At 39.9% G+C, this 19,186-nt stretch overlaps 1 protein-coding gene across 1 annotated transcript in view; it reads left to right on the top strand.

Moving 5' to 3' along the window:
- cavin1b (caveolae associated protein 1b) overlaps positions 1 to 16,677 on the top strand; it is a 28,034-nt gene extending 11,357 nt beyond the window's left edge. The window contains exon 2 of the mRNA XM_046378100.1: positions 15,206 to 16,677. Coding sequence (XP_046234056.1) covers positions 15,206 to 16,087 — 882 coding nt within the window. The 3' untranslated portion in view covers positions 16,088 to 16,677. The remainder of the gene's footprint in view (positions 1 to 15,205) is intronic.
- The last annotated feature ends 2,509 nt before the right edge of the window (positions 16,678 to 19,186 follow it).

The raw sequence follows: 19,186 nt of genomic DNA, 5'->3' as shown, positions 1-19,186 counted from the left end.
TCCTCAGGACAGGACTCGGCTGTTCACTTACACCTCAAGGCTAAAGGACACTCTTTTGAGGACAGCAATGTCCACATTTTGGCCAGGGAAAACAGATGGTTTGAGAGGGGGATAAAGGAAGCCATCTTCGTCAACCTGGAAAAACCAGCACTCAATAGAGGAGGTGGTCTAAGACACAACATGTCACCCACTTACAAGGCCCTCTTAGGAACAACACCCAATAGACTCACCTTTCACCTGCTCCCACCAGGTTCACACATCAAAGAGACATATGACCAAAACTACTCTGACGGGGGTGTAAACGACCCATCAGAACCCCCTCACAACTGTTAACACTTCCCCAGGTGACCCTAACAGCCCACTCAATAGGAGGGACCTGAGGCACCTTTGTTCCCCAATACCTTTGTCACACACACACACTATAAATTCCAGTATTCCCCACCATCAGTTAGAACTGAATAACCTTCTTGGATGAGAGGCGAAACGTCTTCTAGAAAACTTCACGTCCAGTTGCCTAACGGAACTCTCCAACCTTGACCATGACCTGGATGACTGAGAATCTTCATGGATATGCTGATAAAAGGGAATTACAATAATCCAGTTTGGAAGTAATCAATGCATGGACTAATTTGTGTAATATTGCGGCGGTGAAATAATCCAGTCTTTGAAATGTGTGTTATGTGTAAGTTGAAGGACATGTCCAAAAATAACTCCTAGATTCCTTACAGTGGAGCCTGAGGTCTATCTAGAGTTGCTATGTCTTTGGATAACTTGTTGCAAAGGTGTTCAGGGCCCAGAACAATAACTTCAGCTTTGTCCGAATTCAGAAGCAGAAAATTGCAAGTCATCCAGTCTTTAAGACGTGCCTGAAGTTTGGCTAGCAGCTTGCAGCACTGTCCACAAAATGGTCTATTTGAGAGGGACTACAACTGGCATAAGACTTTCTTGTTGTAATGTTTTGCAGTCCCGGGACATGATACTGAAGTAAATGACAACAGAATCACTTCCTTAAATTTAGCAACAGCACAGTTGAGACAGGTATCTAGCATAGGAGTATTTTCTTGGTGGTATGTAGTCCAGTAATACAAATTCAAAAGTTTTTCAACAGTGGTCAGATAAAAGAGGATTTTGACTATTAAATGTTCTATTTCAACATCATATGTCAAAACAAGGTCAAGAATAATTAAAACAGTGAGTGGGTTTATGTACACACTGACAGAAGCTGACTGAATCTAATAGAGAGATAACTGCTGTGCAAAGGCTATCATTATCATTGTCCATATGGATGTTGAAATCGCCCATAATAATTACTTTATTTGCTTTAAGGACTAGACTGGATAGAAACTCTGAAAATTCCAGTAGAAATTCAGAGTATGGATCAGGAGCACAGTACACTCCAACAATAAAAATTGGATGTACTGTTTTCCATGTTAGGCGTGAAAGACTAAGAATAAAGATTTTGAATGAATGATAGTTGAGTTTAGGCTTTGGACTGAATGATAGGCTTGGGTCAGAAATGACTGCAATTCCAACTCCTCAGCCAGTGTCTCGAGGAATGTGAGTATTAATGTGACTGGGCGGGAATGGATTCATTTAGGCTGACATATTCTTCAGGTTTCAGACAAAATAAATCTATACTATAATATTAATTCATTTAGAGATCTAATGTTTAACAGTTCGCATTTGAACATTCTATTTGTTGTAGCTGTGGAGATGTTGGTGTTAATCTTTATTACGGTAGATTTTTTTTCAGTCTTCAGCCCCAACTGATGCTGATTCAAGTGGCTGTACTTAAGGCCATTTATCACACTTCACACAGCTTCCTCTGGAAACACCGAAGGCAGTTGTAACTTTTTCATATTGCACAAAGATGCTTGACAGTGCAGTGGCTAGCACAGTCCCCTCACAGCAAGAGGGTTCCAGGTTCAAATCCCTGTTTGGGCCCTTCTGTGCGGAGTTTTCATGTTCTCCTTGTGCCTGCGTTTCCTCTGGGTACTCTGGCTTCCTTCCACAATCCCAAAAACATGCACATTAGGTTAACTGACTACTCTACATTGCCCATTGAAAAGCGGTATAGAAAATGGATGGATGCTTGGCATTTGTCCTTCAAATTGTCCATATAGCAGAATGCAGCTTTTCTTTTTAAAAAGTGCTAAAATCCTCTTTCAGTTGTTTCCAATGAACACAGACTTTTGCTCTTTTTCAGGCAACCAATCATATATTACATACATCGGTTTTCGTCACCTGCCAACCAAGAAAATGGAGGAGATGCTTCCTCTGGCTGTGTCTGCCTATCATTTCAGCCTAGTTTTTTCTGAAATGCCTGCCAAATCTGCTCTAACACTGCTCAATCGACATCAGCAGAGAAATTATCTGTTAGATCCTAAATAGAAGTTTTTCCACGAGTCAGACATTGATGACTCATAGTCAAAGCCATGGTTATTGAAAACATTAGTTTGTTTCCTCATATGATCTACTCTGTCATATGATTCCAGATTAGAATCCTCTCATTGCTAGTTACTACATTACTGGCCCTGAACAGAGGAGCTTCTGTGATAAGCCTCCAAATCATTAAATATTATGGTGACTTGAATGTCAAGATAGCTTTTTCAAACTTGGTTGTATTGTCTGGATCATAACATTTCTAAAGTTTATGGCATGTACAGTGGCTTCAAAAGCCATAATTATTGGGTAAAAATCCAATTCATTCGATCAACAGGCAGCGTTCAACAAGCTGATACACATAACATACTTTTTTATTTCACTTCAAAGAAAGAATACTTTGATTAGACGAGAAAAAAAAATTGTCAGCTAATCTGTTGATGATGGAAATTCCTAGTTTTTCCCTATACTGGACTAAAATAGTCATGGTTTTCAAAAATCTCATACTAAAAATAAAAAGGATGAGATGACTAGATATGGCTAAAACTATCATTGACTTTTAGCCTCAGGACTAAGGCTAAATCCCAAAATAGCTGATAAAATGGACACAACACTAGCAGCATGTCTGGCTATACTACATGTTTCCACATCTGTATTGGCAAAACTGCAGTAAGTTTTGTTTATTTTATTGTTTGTTTGTTTATAAATAGTTTCAACAGCTAATCTTGTCCTGGGTTCAGCTCTGTACTCAACAGATGGGAGACTGATATTGATCTTCATTAATTTTCTGAAGAGACAAAAATGTTAAATAAAGATTTGGATTATGCTGGATGAGCGTATTGGAACCGTTTTATGTTTATTTGGGTTGTCTTTTAATGTTACAAGTTCCCACTTCACTCAGTTGTTTAGGAAAATGCTGCAATGCTAGTTTGTAGGGAAGATCCAAATATGTTTCGTGTACTAAGAAATTAAATCGAATTTTCCATTGGTGTGGAGGTGTGACTACATTTAAATTTTTCAGTGAATTGTTCCTTTAAAATGAGCAGCCATTATCAGCTTTCATATACTGTATATGACCATCAGTGACCTAACCTTCTGATTAGTTCAAAGCAGAGGATACACTGTACAGATTAGGACAGGAGCAAACAGCAGAGGAAGAACCCACTTTTTTTGCAGCTCTATAAATCTCTCCATAAACACCAACCTCTTCCATTGTTATTTCAAAGAGTAACAAGGGGTGACCATGGAAACGGCCGCTGTCATCCCTCTCTGTCCAACCCCTGTTAGTCAAGCGTGGGGAACTGTACATAGATCTAGAGAGCAGGAAGACAAGGCTGCAAAGCTTCAGCTGCTCATGCCATCTCAATGAAATCCTTTTTTTTAGCAGAATTCAGCCAAAGGTTATCATGGAACTTCAAAGTGTCAAAGTAAAATGCTGTTCTGAATGGTAAGCTCATGTATTTATTTGCATTAAGTTGTCTTTGGAACTGACACTGTAATGGTCCATAGTACCCTCCTCACAGGGGGAATCATTAATGATAGGATTCTGTGTTTGCTCACTAAAAAGGGTTACAATTGTCTATGAGACTACATTTGCGTGTGTGTGTGTGTGTGTTTCTGTGTGCTCCAATACAAAAATACACGAAAAAACAACCTCCAGTGATAGTTAACAATGGCAAGCTGTGTCTTGCAGTTAGAGCTGGAAGGAGTAAGAATGAAAGCAGCACAGAGCTGCCTCACAAACATGTGTCTGCAACCTTGGAAACATTTCAAAAAATCCTTATTCATGTTAGATTCATGTGTATATCCTCACAAAAGCTTCTGTGTTTAAATAGAAAATAGGTTTATCTAAACACTTGTGGTCTGAAGCTCCTCCTGAATACACAATGAAACATGTTGTGCTGCCTTTAAGTACTGTAGGAAATATTGTCAGCACATGTTTGCCACAAAAAAACACAAGAAGCAAACATATCTGTCCAGGGAAGGAAAGAGAGGAAAGGTACAGAACTGGATGTAGGAACCTGTTTAGCCTAGCTTGGCATAAAGACTGGTATCAAGGAGAAACAGCAAGATTGGTCTGTCTGAAGTTCAAAAATAAATCTACCAAACAATATATCTTGTTTATTTTATTTGCATATCAAAGGAAATTGTCTGTTCTTTGTTTTGTAGCATTTTGCACTTTTATTAGATAGATAGAACTAGTAGAGATATGACACAAGTTAGGTAGAGGCAACAAAGGTCACACTCATTGGCGTCTTAACCCCAAAGGTATAGCTTGACAAATAACATTTGCAAGATTTTTCCTTTTGTCTTTACACAGGCATTCATTCATTCAATTTTTAATTCAATTTTATATATGTAGCACCTTATACAATCAAAATTGTCTCTAGATGCTTTAGACCCAGAGCCTGAACCCCCGAGCAAGCAGACAGTGGCAAGGAAAAACTCCCTTTTAACAGGAAGAAACCTTGAGCAGGACCCGACTCACAAGGGAGAACCATCCTGCTGATAGTCGGCTGGGTGAAGGGGGGGGGGGGAGATAGACAGGGAGAGGAGAGCAACATGACATGCTGTTATAATTGGAATCCTGAAGACTATGTATTGTATGTATTTGTTTTTTACCTGATATGTTGTTAAAGTGGGCGGCACGGTGGTGCAGTGGTTAGCACTGTCGCCTCATAGCAAGAGGGTTCCAGGTTCAAATGTGGACTATGTGGAGTTTGCATGTTCTCCCTGCGCCTGCGTGGGTTTTCTCCGGCTACTCTGGCTTCCTCCCACAATACCAAAAACATGCACATTAGGTTAACTGGCTACTCTAAATTGCCCCTAGGTGTGAGTGTGAGAGTGCGTGGTTGTTTGTTTTTGTGTGTTGGCCCTGCAATCGATTGGCGACCAGTCCAGGGTGAACCCCGCCTCTTGCCCGTAGTCAGCTGGGATAGGCTCCAGCTCCCCCACGACCCTGACGGATAAGCGGTATGTAAAATGGATGGATGGATGTTGTTCAAGTTAGTTATAAAATCACTACATAGAAGAACAACATGGGCAGATGTTGATAGTAGACAATGGGTTTGTCAGAGGGTCGGATGCAGTTCAACATGTAGATCTGGATGGAGAGATACCTGCAGAAAGATACAGAGAGAGAAAGAAAGGGAGGGAGAGACACAAAACTACAAGGAGAACTGGACACACAGTTAGTGACATAAAATAATGGATCATATGTGGATCTGACAGGCACAATACTACCACACCTGGCACCCTTAATATGGCAGCACAGTGGCTCAATGGTCAGCACTGTTGCCTCACAGCAAGAAGTTCCTGGATTTGATTTCTATCTGGGGCAAGGCTTTTCTGCATTTGAGTTCGCTTTCATGGCTTTCTAACAAAACATCAAAACATATATGTTAGGTTAATTTTCTGGTCAGTAAACTCAATCAAGGCACTGGCTTAGATATGGAGTTGATTCCCCTGGCACCCACTGCTCCTCTGGGATGGGTTTAATTTACAAGTTTCACCCCATTGTACGTAGTATGACTATATATTTCTTCTTCAGGTAGCTGTAAAAAGCATTGCAATCAGCCAAACAAAAACAGACGTCCTAGCAGTTATTTATATTTGATCACCCTGTTGTGCACACAGTCCAGGTCCACAGGTGCACCAGGCTGTTTTGCATGGTGTGTTTTTCCAAGGTGTTTTTAAAGTGTTTGCTCCTGTAGAGATGAGCCCTAATGCAATTGGGGTCTAAATGTGTTAGTAAGTGTATTTTTTAGCATTGTGCATTCATTTATAACAGAGTAACTTGTAAATATTTCAAAAAACCACAATGGAGTATGAAAATAATTGATTTTAAAAATGACACTCATCTTTAACACATTCCCATACTGAGGACTTGCAAACTCATTCTGAACTCAGAGCTTTACATGGAGATGAAGCAAAAAAATGAAACAAAAATAACCACATATAACCACAATAAAAACGTGACTAAACTGGATATAGCATGTGCTACCAACACCTATACAGTAGTAGTAAGACCAATGCTAACAAGTCATGGGCTGAAATCACTCATTCTTCTGATTCTTTTTCTCTTCATTTCTGAAAAGAATTTATTACAAAATGCACAAATGGGGTAAATATGGACAAAATAATTCATCTAATTTGCATGCAAACCACTCTGCCGATCCTGTCTCTTTTCATATCAGTAGTCAAAGACGTTAAAAACCTCCTGGAACTGAATAAAACAAGGGAGATTATCTGGCACACAAGTAGCACCAGAATATTTGTTTGGTTGCCATGGAGCTGTGACACTGATATATCTCATTCCTCAGTGATCAGGGAATCTAAGTTTACTCTCCTGGCGCTGACTGTAAGGAAACCATAGGCGATAGAAAACAACAAAGAAAGGACTGAATAAATATAGGATGAAAGCAAGTGAAAGAGAGACAAAAAGAAAGCAAAAGGAAATACAAAAAATAAATAAATTAAACAAGAAAGGAAGGAAGAAAAGTCTGCTGTGCTCCAGCACAACAACAGGCCTGGTGACTCATCCCTCTCTTCCCCCCTCAGGGATCTGTGGCATGCCATCACTTTATATAGCAATCTCTCTCTCTCTTTCTCTCTCTTTCTCTGGTCCCATGTCTGTGATTAAAAGGAACGAGTGGAAAACAGAAGCAGAGTAGGGAGTACCCTCACCAGAGTTTTATGCTGTGTGTGACTATCACACTCTTTCCCATAGCACTCACAAGAGAGACATACTCAAAAACACACAGAGAGAGAGGCCTCTGACTGCTTAAAGCAATGTACACCTACCTATCTATCACCTGAAGGAGGTCTGGCGTGGTGGGCATTCAGATTAGACTGATACTGGCTTTAGTTAAAAAACAGTATCAAGCAAAGTAAACCGTGGTGGGAAGCACACCAGAGTCACCACCAACTGCTGTCCAATATACTCTTTGTTATGGTGATGTTTGACTGTAGCTATAGCTACTGTTAACTCAGTGGCAACTGACTGAAATCTGCGTGGACTTCAAGAGGCAAGTCACTGTGAGCAAAAGGGCTTATTAAACAAGTTCCATAGCGTCCAAGTGAATACAGCTGGAAACCAGACTTGGATTGCTCACACTCACCAAGACTCAGACTCAGAGGCCAGTTTGATTACAGAGGATACAGTACTGAGGTGATACAGCATTTACAACAAAGACCATGACTCTGGGGATGACAAGGCATGACAAGGCATGGGCAGGGGCAGAAAATAGGTAAAGCAGAAAAGGATTCAGATAGAATCCAACATCAGTGTGCAAAAATGGCTTGGAGAGACAAAATATTTTCCCATCTTTCTTAAAGAATTGAGGATTTATTAAACAAACCAAGACATGTAAGGTTTGGCAAGCTTTATTCTGTTCATGTCTTGTCTGAATGAAGTGTTTTACAATGATTAAACAAGACAGTTAAGCTTGTCGATAAATTTAAATAATAAAATAGCATAAAATAGCATTTGTTTTTACAGCCTTTCCTGACCTTTGATTTCTGGTGACTGATGTTAGCTAATGTTAGCAAACTTAGGTACTCAATATGCATTTTTGTCTGTGATTGATTGGTGAAACAATGTCATTGTCAGTCAGGAGAAGTGATATCCAATTCCAAGTCGACATTTAGCCAAGATTGGCCTCAGATGATCTGCTGTTTTAATGAGAATTCCACAATCGTCTTAGGGACTGACGTACAATGGCAGTTGACAGACAAACCCACAACTGTGGCTGGTGCTGAGAATGAGTTGTTAAAAGATTAACAACTCAAACTTAACTATCGACAGATACATTTTTGGAATGGAAACATCCATCTTCCTTGATTGATATTTGAATGGAAATAATAAAAATTAGATAAGTAGGAAGGCCTCAGGGCTGTCCTAATTCAAGGATTCAAGGATTCACGGAGCTTTACTGTCATTTCACACATGTAAAAAACATGAGTTTCCCTGTTTCCCTGGTCCCAGTATAAGCCCAGTAACCTACGAAATACATAAATAGCTATATATATAATATATATATAAAAACAACACTATATAAATATAAAAACAACCGGAATAAAAAAATATATAAAATACACTCAGTTAACAGAGATGACAACATATGTACAGCAGTATGTGCAAATGAGAAGAGTAGTGTGCAAATGGAGGAGCAGTGCAAAGTTCTGTGCAAGATGGCTGCATTGTGCTGTTCCATGGGTGGTTGTCACGGAAGGGAGAGGGAGGGTGATGTGTGTGTGTGTGGGGGGGGGGGGGGGGTTAGCAGCAGGGGCTACAGTCTGGTGGTGCTGCTCTTAATGCTCCGCAGCCTCCTGCCTGAGAAGAGAGGGGCAAACAGTTCATGTGAGGGGTGGGTGGGGTCCTTCATGATGCAGGAGGCCCTTTTTTTGGAAGTGTCTGTGGTGGTGGATAGGCTGTGTCCCACAGTCTTCTGTGCAGCTTTCACCACCCTCTGCAGAGCCTTCTTATCTGCCACAGAACAGCTGCCGTGCCACACAGTGATGCAGGAGCACAGGACGCGTTCCACCACACATCTGTCAAATGATGTCAGAACTGAGCTCCCCAGTCCAGGACCCCTCAGCCTAATGAGGAAGTAGAGGTGCTGGTCTGCCTTCCCAGTATATTAACAAGACAGACCAGCGCCTCAGCCTAATGAGGAAGTAGAGGCGCTGGTGTGCCTTCCCAATATATTAACAACAACCAAAAATCAGTCACCACTTCAGTTTGTATTGTTGTGTTCTTCTCCTCGACCTTTTCCATTTATTTTCTTATGTCATTACCTAGACCTAAAGCACAGGGAAATCATGGCAGTAGCGCCAATGCCAGAGGAGTTAACACATGTCTGTTTCAATTCCTGGACTGTTCTGCAGCTGTTAGTTCACAGTAATTTGAATTGTTTGCAAGGAATTACCCTGAAACCATATTGTATCTGAGAAGAAAACACCAGAGAAGTTAATGTGTGGCAAGTGTATGTGTAAGCTTCCTGTCTCTGATTGAAAACTGTTTATTTATATGTTTTTTGGCTAAATCTATCCTTGTGAACTACATTTCATTCATATTCCAGTGGAGTTTTGTTGACTGTTTTGTATGAACTCCCAAAATAAAAGTCATGCCAGAACTAACCATTTTCAATTTTATTGCCTCCACTTAGCTGAAAACGCTTAATTGTACTTGTGTCACCATGGTAACAGCGGTGACCCTGGCTGGAACTCTAATGTTTCGAGATCAAAAGAGAAAAACGTTTCATTAGAGCACGGACAAATCATCAAGCAGACTGGAGATATGTATATGTGAGCGCTGACTGTGTTATGTGCTTAAACAGATGTATAAATGTGTGTGTGCAGTGATATGTTTGAGTTCCTTTAAAGCATTTTCATGTGTGTATGTGCAAACGTGCACTTCTTTAACTATGCTTGTGTGAGCATGTGTGTCTGTGTGTGTGTGACTGTGGGACAAGCTTCTATGGTGTGCTTCACCATGGAAGATTCCACTCTCAGCCCACACTGTAACCACTCATCAGCCTTATGTTGCGAGAGAGAGGAATCCTGCTGTAACACACCCCTCTCTGTTTCTGTTTTCCTATTTTAAACTCAAACCACCAAGAACTCCCCTACTGCTGTGGAAAAGCCACATGCATGTGTGTGTGTGTGTGTGTGTACTCTACCTGTATGAGCAACACACATACTATATTGTGCTCATTAAGTTGCACACATACATACTCACACACACACACACACACAGACTTTCTTCCATCACTTGAGGGGACATTTCATAGACTTACATTAATTTCCTGGAAGCTTAACCACCACCTAACCATGACAATTACTTGCCTAATCCCAACCCTTCCTTAACCTAATCCTAACCTCAACCTAACCTTAAAGGAAGGCCTCACCCTAATATTTAATGCTTTACGTTGTGGGGATTTGCATTTTGTCCCCACAAGTAAGGCAGGTCCTCACAATGTGACTGTGTAGACAGATTTTGGTCCCCATACCTACAGGAATACACACACACACACACACACACTCACGATGAAAGGATTTTCCAGTAAATCCAGGAAAATGGGAAATCCTCATGATATAACTGCTGATGTCAAGAAGAGCTGATGCATTCAAGCAAATGAGGAGATCAAATTTCTTTTTCTGGAGCTTTGGGATTACAATAACAACCTCACTTTAGTTTGAGAAAACAGTCCACCCACAAAGTCAATTTAGTAGCTGTTTTGGAGCTTTTGATCTTATCATATTATGTTTAGCAGCCTATGGAGTTTGCCAAGCTGTCATGGAAATAATAATATGCAAAAATGATGCCAATTAATTTACTGTCAATCAATTATTCAAGTTATCATTTCAACTATACATGCATTTTAGTATTTTGGGTACAAAAATCATATTTTTTTTAAAGTAACAAGTAACTAAAGCTGCAAAATAATTGCAGTGAAGTAAAAAGTGCAATATTGAAGGACAAAGAAATAAGCATAGTGTGTGGTAGGTTGTTAGGGGAGATAGCCACAGTAAAAGCACAGTGAACATCTCTCAGATGAATGACTTTCCACTTGTCATGAGTAAACTGGATGCAGTAATCTGTTCGCCATTGACAGACTGAAGAAAAAAGAAAGAGCTACAGGAGACATGCCAATAGGAAAGCTGATACTGACAATGTAGTAATGTAGCTTGTGTGTGTGTTTTTGCAGTGGGTGGGAGAGTTAAACGCATCAGTAGCTACAGAAACCCTGCCAGTGCACTGTGAACACACACAGGATGGCTATTCACATTGCTCCAGGACACATGGACTCTCTCTCTGTCTCTCTCTCTCTCTCTTATGCACATACACACACACTCAGTGTGGATTGATGTGTCTTGCAAAAACTTGATTTATTTTGCAATTTAAGAAATTTTTATCTCCTTAGATATATTTTGCAAGTCCTAAAGCCAAAATGTCATCTCAGTCACACACACACACACACACACACACACACACACACACACACACACACACAACCATTACGCCATTACATACCTCATTCGTCTATTTTCCATGTCTCTGAGTGTACCTTCCTGTCTTTGACGCAGCAGCCTCATGAAAGAACAATGTCCCATTAAATTAGGAGGGTCAGGAAGTCAGCACACCAAGGTGAATGCCTGAACTTCCCCATAAACTCTTTCCATGTATATACACACATAAACAGCACAGAATTCCCTCTTCCACATTGACATCCTTCTTAGCCAAACACATGAGCTTGTGACCTCCTCCTCTTTGGCATACCAGGGCTTTCCCAGACATTCACTTCACGTCCATGTTCCTCAAATATATAGAAACAGTCTAGCTACGCTTGGTTTGATGCTAATGTGATTTAGCTATATTAACCTTATTAACCAGAGGCTTTTTTTTGGTTACACAATTCATTAACAAATAAATATTCAATTAAGTCTCACTGCAGAATAATCTCACGGCCCATTTATTTTACGTTTTATTCTTTGTGGTCTAAGGTGTCCATCATTCTGTCACCTGTCCTTGAGAAACCCTTTATTCCTCAATATATCCCTCAATATAAGACAAGTCTTATTTTGTCTTATATTGATTAAAGTACAAATGACACAAATATAATGTAATGAAGGCGTGAGGTGTTATCCATGTTGTATCATGCAACAAATAAACCCCATTCTCCCTGAAAAGAGAGCGATTTTATTATTTAATTGTATTATTATATATTCTCATAATAACAAAGCTGCATGAAAACCTTTAGAAAGAGTTCTTGTGACAAACTGTGAGGCCTTGGGTGTGTGCGTGTGTGTGTGTGTGTGTGAGTGTGTCGGGGGGTGGGGGGGGGGGGGGTTCTCACATTTAAGTGATTTACAACATGAACTCTATTGTTCTCGAACAGAATGAAACAAGATGTAGTGTAATTGTAAAAAAGCAGGTATTTTCCAGGACCCCCATCTGTCAGCACAGCTGTTCAGGAAAAACAAGATCCCTCATCTAAGGTCATGTTTACCCAAGATACTGCAATACAATGCCTTCATAAAACCACCATCACATTGCAACAGAACACAAGAAACACTAGCCCCTGGAGGCTCACACACACACACACACACACACACACACACACACACACATGTGCACACATACACACAGAATCAGCTCCCATTCTGCCAGGCAACACTTTGATGCTATCATCTTCCTGTTGGGTAGATGAGTTTCCAAGACTCTGAAACATCTTCCCTCTTGCGCTATTACACGATTAATGCAACAGCAGAAAAATATCTCATCTTTCCACCCCCACCCTTCCTTGTGGTCTTTTGTTCTGACTTTGCTGTGTTCCTGTTTTGACCATAAAGGCAGTGTAGCGGGAGAGGAAAAGATGATATGTACAACAGATTTTGGCCCTCATGCAGACACCGAGGAGCCCAATTGGATGAGGATATTCTGTTATGGAAAAAGGAAGACCCCCTCACCTCACCCCTCCTTCCATCCCTTCATTAACAGCCAGAGCACTGTGTTTATGAGGTGAAAAAAGCACATAAGGGAAAAAAGGCTCCCTCATCTGGAATGCAGGGGAAGGTGAGAAAAAGGTGTTTGGGAGATAGAAGGGCCAAGGGAATGGAGGAATGGACAATGGAAGAATCTCTCAACAGACCATTTATGTAAGGAAACTAAAAATCCAAAGCCAAATCATACACAGAATGAGAGAACTCCTGTTCTTGGAGCCTAGTAGTCTGTACTGAGGGGGGTGCTAAAGGAAAGATTGTGGATCATTAAATTCAAAATGGTTCATCTCATGAGCAAATTGAATAGGAATCTTGTGTGGAAATTTAGTGTTCTCTCCTGTGGGTTGGGCTAGTGGTATGCATTAAATTTTGCACCATCCTGACAATTAAATTTCAACTTGATCAATGCTTTTCAATTTGTAACCATATTTCTGTAGCAATTTTTTGGAAAGTAACGAGATAGCTAGCCATTTTTAATCATGTCTGTAAAGCTATGAATTGATCTCCCCGAGCCACGGAAAACAGCTGTCAGTGGGCACAAAAACAGACCAATTTGAATTTCTGAACAAACTGCATTGCCAATGACATATGTCTTTGTAAGCAGATAGTACAGTGAAGGTGGAGAATCAGAGCATGTGTCCTCAACTCACCCCGATCCTGAAGGCAATTTCCTTTAGAGCTCTCCTTCTCTCTGCATCTAGCCAGTGTGTTTCTATGTGTGTCTGTTAAGTGAATGCATGCATATTAACATGAGCAAAAGGGTGCAGTGATTTGCCTGCAATTTCATTGTGTAACATTTCAACACTTTGCTCACAGCTCTAACAGTAAACCCCCTAACTTATTTCCATGTTTCCACTCCTTTGTCTCTGAGACATTTTTCTCTGTCATGTTTCCCTCTGGCACAACATAACTGAGTGAACCCTGGAGGCCTCCACGTGGTCTTGGCCTCTGCCATATGTAATCAACTCACATCTCTGTTTGGGCTGGCCTCCGTTGCCTTTATTGTGTAGCAAACCCTGACTGGTCCTTACTTGAATAAGCCTGTGTACATGTGCACATGAAAAAAGAAAACTGCATACATAAGCACACATGCATTTCATAACAGCTAAGACATTCAATTTCTTTGTGTACCTAGAATTATTAACAGCTAAAGTACGTGGGGCAAAGAGATGTGGTATTTGCTTTCTGCAAACCTTAAAAGCCTTTTAGGATGATCACCTTTTTGGGCAGGTGGGGGTTGATGGGGGCTATGTTTTCATGTTCTCTTTTGTCATCTTTTTATCATCTTTGAACCCTGATGCTGCATTCTATTAGTATTCCATACACGACTCACTGTCACTGTTTGCACTGTCTACTATGGCTGTATGGCAATTGACAAATGATAATAATTGAAAATAACCCATTTACTGACAAAAGGAAATAACTGATTACTAAAAACACTGAGTTAATTTTAACTATAATGCTGCACTAAAACTTGTCTTCTTCTTAAACTATGTCTATTATGTAGGGATGAAAGAACTATGTATAACATGAAAGTTTTTGTTCATATTGACAAACACAGAGAACCACCTGTCTCTGCAATTACCTTCAGCTGCACAAAATTCTAGGAATTATTATTGTGTAATACCTTATAATTTTATTTTTAACATTACATAATGCAAAACGGTATGCATTAGTCCCTCAGAATCAGTTTCAGATTTGCTTTGTCAATTGCTTGCAAAGCACTTTGGTATCTGAATTGTTTGAAAGGCGCTATATAAATTATGTTTAATTGATAGGGGATTTCAGCTATGGGTGTACAATGTGAACAGACAGTGGTTGAGCACACAGCCCTGTGCACTGATGGTGAGCAATGGAGTGGAAGAGGGTTGACCACCCATCCACACCATCTGTAGTCTGTTTGTGAGGAAGTCCAATGTCCAGTTGCAGAGTGTGTTACTCAAGGTCAGAGTTCTGAACTTGCCATTGAGATTCATCAGGGTGATTGTGTTGAGTGCTGAGCTCAAATCAACAAACATGACTGGAGGGCAGTGTCATCCTCTGTGGATTAGTTTGATCTAAATGTAGATCCGTGAGGATCCACACTCGTTGGGATATTGTCTTATACGTCATACTTCAGAATGAGGATGAGTGTCCCAGGGCTATAGTCATTTAGACCAGGTACTGCAGACATTTCAGGTACAGGGACAATAGCAGTTGTCTTGAATCAGGTGGGAACACTCTCCTGTGTATGTATGTATGTAGCTGGAATGAATACATTTACATCTCCATATCACACTAAATAGTATTAACTTTAATTATGTTCTCCTCTTCACAGGATGAAGTGAAGGTTCCCTCAAAACTCAGCATCTCTAAATCCATGAAGGTTTCTGAGTCTGTGTCAGGAAGCAGAGGCGGCAGCCTGCTAGAGCTCAAGGAAACTGTGGAAGAGCCTGGAGAGGAAGGAGGAGAAGAAGAAGAGAAGGCAGACAAACCCCATGTAGACCTTTCATCAGATGAAGAAGGGTTGGATATTGAGCAGGCCATTGAGGAGTCTCGTGCCGAGCGCATCAAGCGCAGCAGCCTGCAGCGTGTACAAACCTTGAAGACAGTCTTCTCAAAGGAGAAGATGGATAAGACCAGAGCAAAGACCAAAGAGAACCTGGAGAGGACCAAACAAAAAACCAAGGAGAACCTGGAGAAGACTAAGCAAAAGACAAAAGAAAACTTGGAAAAGACCAGGCAGAAAACCAAGGAGAATTTGGAGAAGACCAAGCAGAAGACCAAGGAGAACCTGGAGAGGACACGTCACAACATTGAGAAGAAAATGGGAAAGCTCGGAACACGCATGAGTGTCAACCCTGAGCGCAAGCAGAAGATCCAGACATCCCGTGACAAGATGAAGAAGGCCTTCACACCTGACCATGTTGTTTATGCCCGATCTAAGACTGCCGTGTACAAGGTGCCCCCCTTCACCTTCCATGTCAAGAAAATTCGTGAGGGTGCTGTTGAAGTGATCCAAGGCACTGAGATGGTGGAGGTGTCCCAAGATGCTGAACACTTCAGTGGCATGGATGGGGAGGCTGAAGAGGCTGCAGTGGAAGTTGAAATGGAAATGATGAATGGAGGAGGGGATGAGGAAGAGGCTGAGGAGGATGAAGAGGATGACAGCCAAGATGTCCTGCAGGATAATGAAGACAGAGATAGAGACAGTGACTAGGTAAAGATTAAGGAATTTGGAAAGGTTTTCAGAAAATCCTTTGGAGCAACCCTGAGGTTCTTTTGTAAAAACTGATGATTGAGATTGTTAAAGGATAATAGTAGTTATTACTATTTGGGTCTAATTTGGTTCTTATTTTTGTGCTTAATTTTCCATTATTCCTATTAGTTATGATAATTTTGAACTCACCAAAGTGTTTGCTGAGATCTGGGAATATACCAGTATTCCTAAGTTTGAAGGGTCATTCAGACAATGAAATGGGTGGTTAAAGAGCCAGGTGGAGGATGAAAATGATCATCTTTATTTTCTCTATGAAATAGATTTGCTGACCTTGTGGGTTTATTTCAATTATGATTGATTGTTTACTGCGAATGTCTCTTGATTTATCAGACTTTTTTTTTTCCGAAATTTTCGCCATGTCTGGAACAAACCAGAGCAATTAAACACTACTTGTAGGGAGGATCTTTTTGTTTTGGTATGGTATAATTGTTATTTTAGAATAAATATATGGTTAAATAGTAACATGAAAATATTCTGAAAGGGGTCACTTTTAGTGACAGAAAGAATCATCGTGTGAATCTGCAGCTCTTCTCGGCTTTTAGTATTCTCATAGCTTTGTTTTTCGATGTAGCAGTCAGCTGTTCTCTGAGGAAAAAATTCCAAAAGGCCTCTGCATACTACCTGCACAGGCACAGTAAGAGACTAGATGAAGTGGGTCCTGCTCAAGGTTTCTTCCTGTTAAAAGGGAGTTTTTCCTTGCCACTGTCTGCTTGCTCGGGGGTTCAGGCTCTGGGTCTCTGTAAAGCACCTAGAGACAATTTTGATTGTATAAGGTGCTATATAAATAAATTGAATTGAATTGAATTAGATGGCCAACAAAGTGGAGCATTTAACAGCTAAAGAGCCAAATATTTTCCCAAGACTTTATGAAAAGAAAAAACAGATCCAAGAGAGTGAATATTGGACTTACATTTGCCAGGCGGATACGGACACAACTCCAAACGAATATTAACGGTGCTTCATGTCTGCTACATGTGTAAATAGGCCAATGTTTGCAAACGCATTCACCATATCACCTTGAAAAAGTGATGGCAGTCAGTAGGTGCTCAGTGCCTAGGCCCAGAATATTTTTATCTAGCAGGTTCATCTGAGTATTAACTGCAGTTTCTCCGGATCTCAGCAGTCAACTTGGTCAGACAACTTAATAACAGTAGGAATGATGGCCAAGATTACCCAAGTTGGTAACAAACAGAATTATCAGACTTTGACTTTGACTATTTGACTACAGGTTAGGTTCTTGACGAAACATAATGAAAATTAAATGGAAAATTTTTGTTTACCTGAAAAAGTACTTCCAGGATTGAGTTCATTTGTGTTTGGATGGTGTAAATGATCATTCAGTAAAGAGAAGAAGAAGAAAATAGGAAGAGGAAACAGAAAACAGCTTTGCAGTCGGAGGGGCTGGTGGAAGGGAGACGGAACAATGGCAGAACTGACATGATGAGGAGGTCACCATTATCTGCATTGTAACAAAATGTAATTTGTCAGCATTATCATTCTTGTTCTATTTTTTAAAACACAGTGAAACACAGTCAAACATACACTCATGGAGGGTTGGGAAGCAGGTTCCCAATGGCCAAATTATTCATTAACTGAGTTTATATTTGTGCTAATCCTGAAATTTCATATCTTTTGGAAATATTTACATATCACAGATGCAAAACTACTCCTTCCACCCCATTTGTTTTTCAGCTATTTAAATACCAAAGTGTTAGCTTAATCAGCTTAATTTACCTATTACTTAGAAGTGTAGTGATTCTCTTGTAATTTCTATGTTTTGATGAGCTCACAATTGAGTATGACTTTGTATGTGAACACAATTTATACTAAGTTGATGTTTTTTTCCCTTTCAACACTGTCAGAATAGAGCCTAATACTTATCCTATCAAGACACCTTGTTTTCTTTCATGCAGTTTTCTTATGTCATATTTTACTGCAAGTGTTCTTAAAGAATAACTAGAACCCATGAAAATGAAGGTCTGCAAAACATAAGGCTGAGTCAGTTTCTTCATAGTTCCATAACATTTCACCCACCAGTGATAATCATTTTATTTTCTCATGAGAACATTTTTCTTAAAAACATATTATTTGCTATTTAAATATGTGTATCATAAAAAACTGAGATATGGACCAATACTTTCAGCAAAGTCTCACAAACCTCTGATAGAAACAGTTTTCACTGTGGTCAAACACTGACCCCTAGTGTTCAGTTATCTCACTATAATTTTCTCTGTAGTGTAAAGGTGCATTTCTCCAGATGTCCAGCAATGCTCTGATAATTCAATAACCATGCAACAATGCTACATTTGCTTATTTGTAACAAAATATATAAATGTGTTGTATATGTTCACCACAGTTGATGGTATTTCATGAACGCCTTGCACAAATGAATCCAAGAACTAATGTTTGTATTTCTTGAATGTTCTGTTCTGACTATATTTTTATTCAAGATAAATGTTCATCCACCTTTGTCAGGGTAGTGGGAGAACCTATTCCAGCATACTGAAGCATACACCCTGGACAAGTCAGTGCTCCATCAGAGGCTAACACAGGGTCAGACACAAGATAAATTTGTTAAAAAAAGAAATACAGTTGTATGTAACTACCACAATGCCACATTGCTATAGATTTGCTAGTTCTTTTTTTCTTTTTTTTTGGTATATAATGTGAATCACTGCCAGCGTCAGTAGTAAGAGAGCCTGTTGCATCATGCCTCATGCACCGCTTCTGCATTTAGAACACTTCTTCAGCCAAATTATTTTTTATCTTTTTATCTAGGATTTCACAGGGCAATAGATGACAAAATCAGCACTCTTACATGTAAGCAATGAGAAAATATTATAGCTTTTTGATGCACAGTTGGGGGGGATTTTATTTTGAGTTTTATGTGCTGCCATTCAAAGGGGACTAACAATACCATGAGTCCTATGTCAATGGAACACAAAATATAGTTAAAATTTAATGGTTTCCTTTTTTTTCTTGGTAATTGATACCTGTATAATGTTTCATTGCTTAACCACTAATGATTTAATTAATAAA

This window comes from Scatophagus argus, chromosome 21 (genome assembly GCF_020382885.2).
Source record: "Scatophagus argus isolate fScaArg1 chromosome 21, fScaArg1.pri, whole genome shotgun sequence".
NCBI lineage: Eukaryota > Metazoa > Chordata > Actinopteri > Scatophagidae > Scatophagus > Scatophagus argus.
This window is presented reverse-complemented; position numbering and strand designations above follow the sequence as displayed.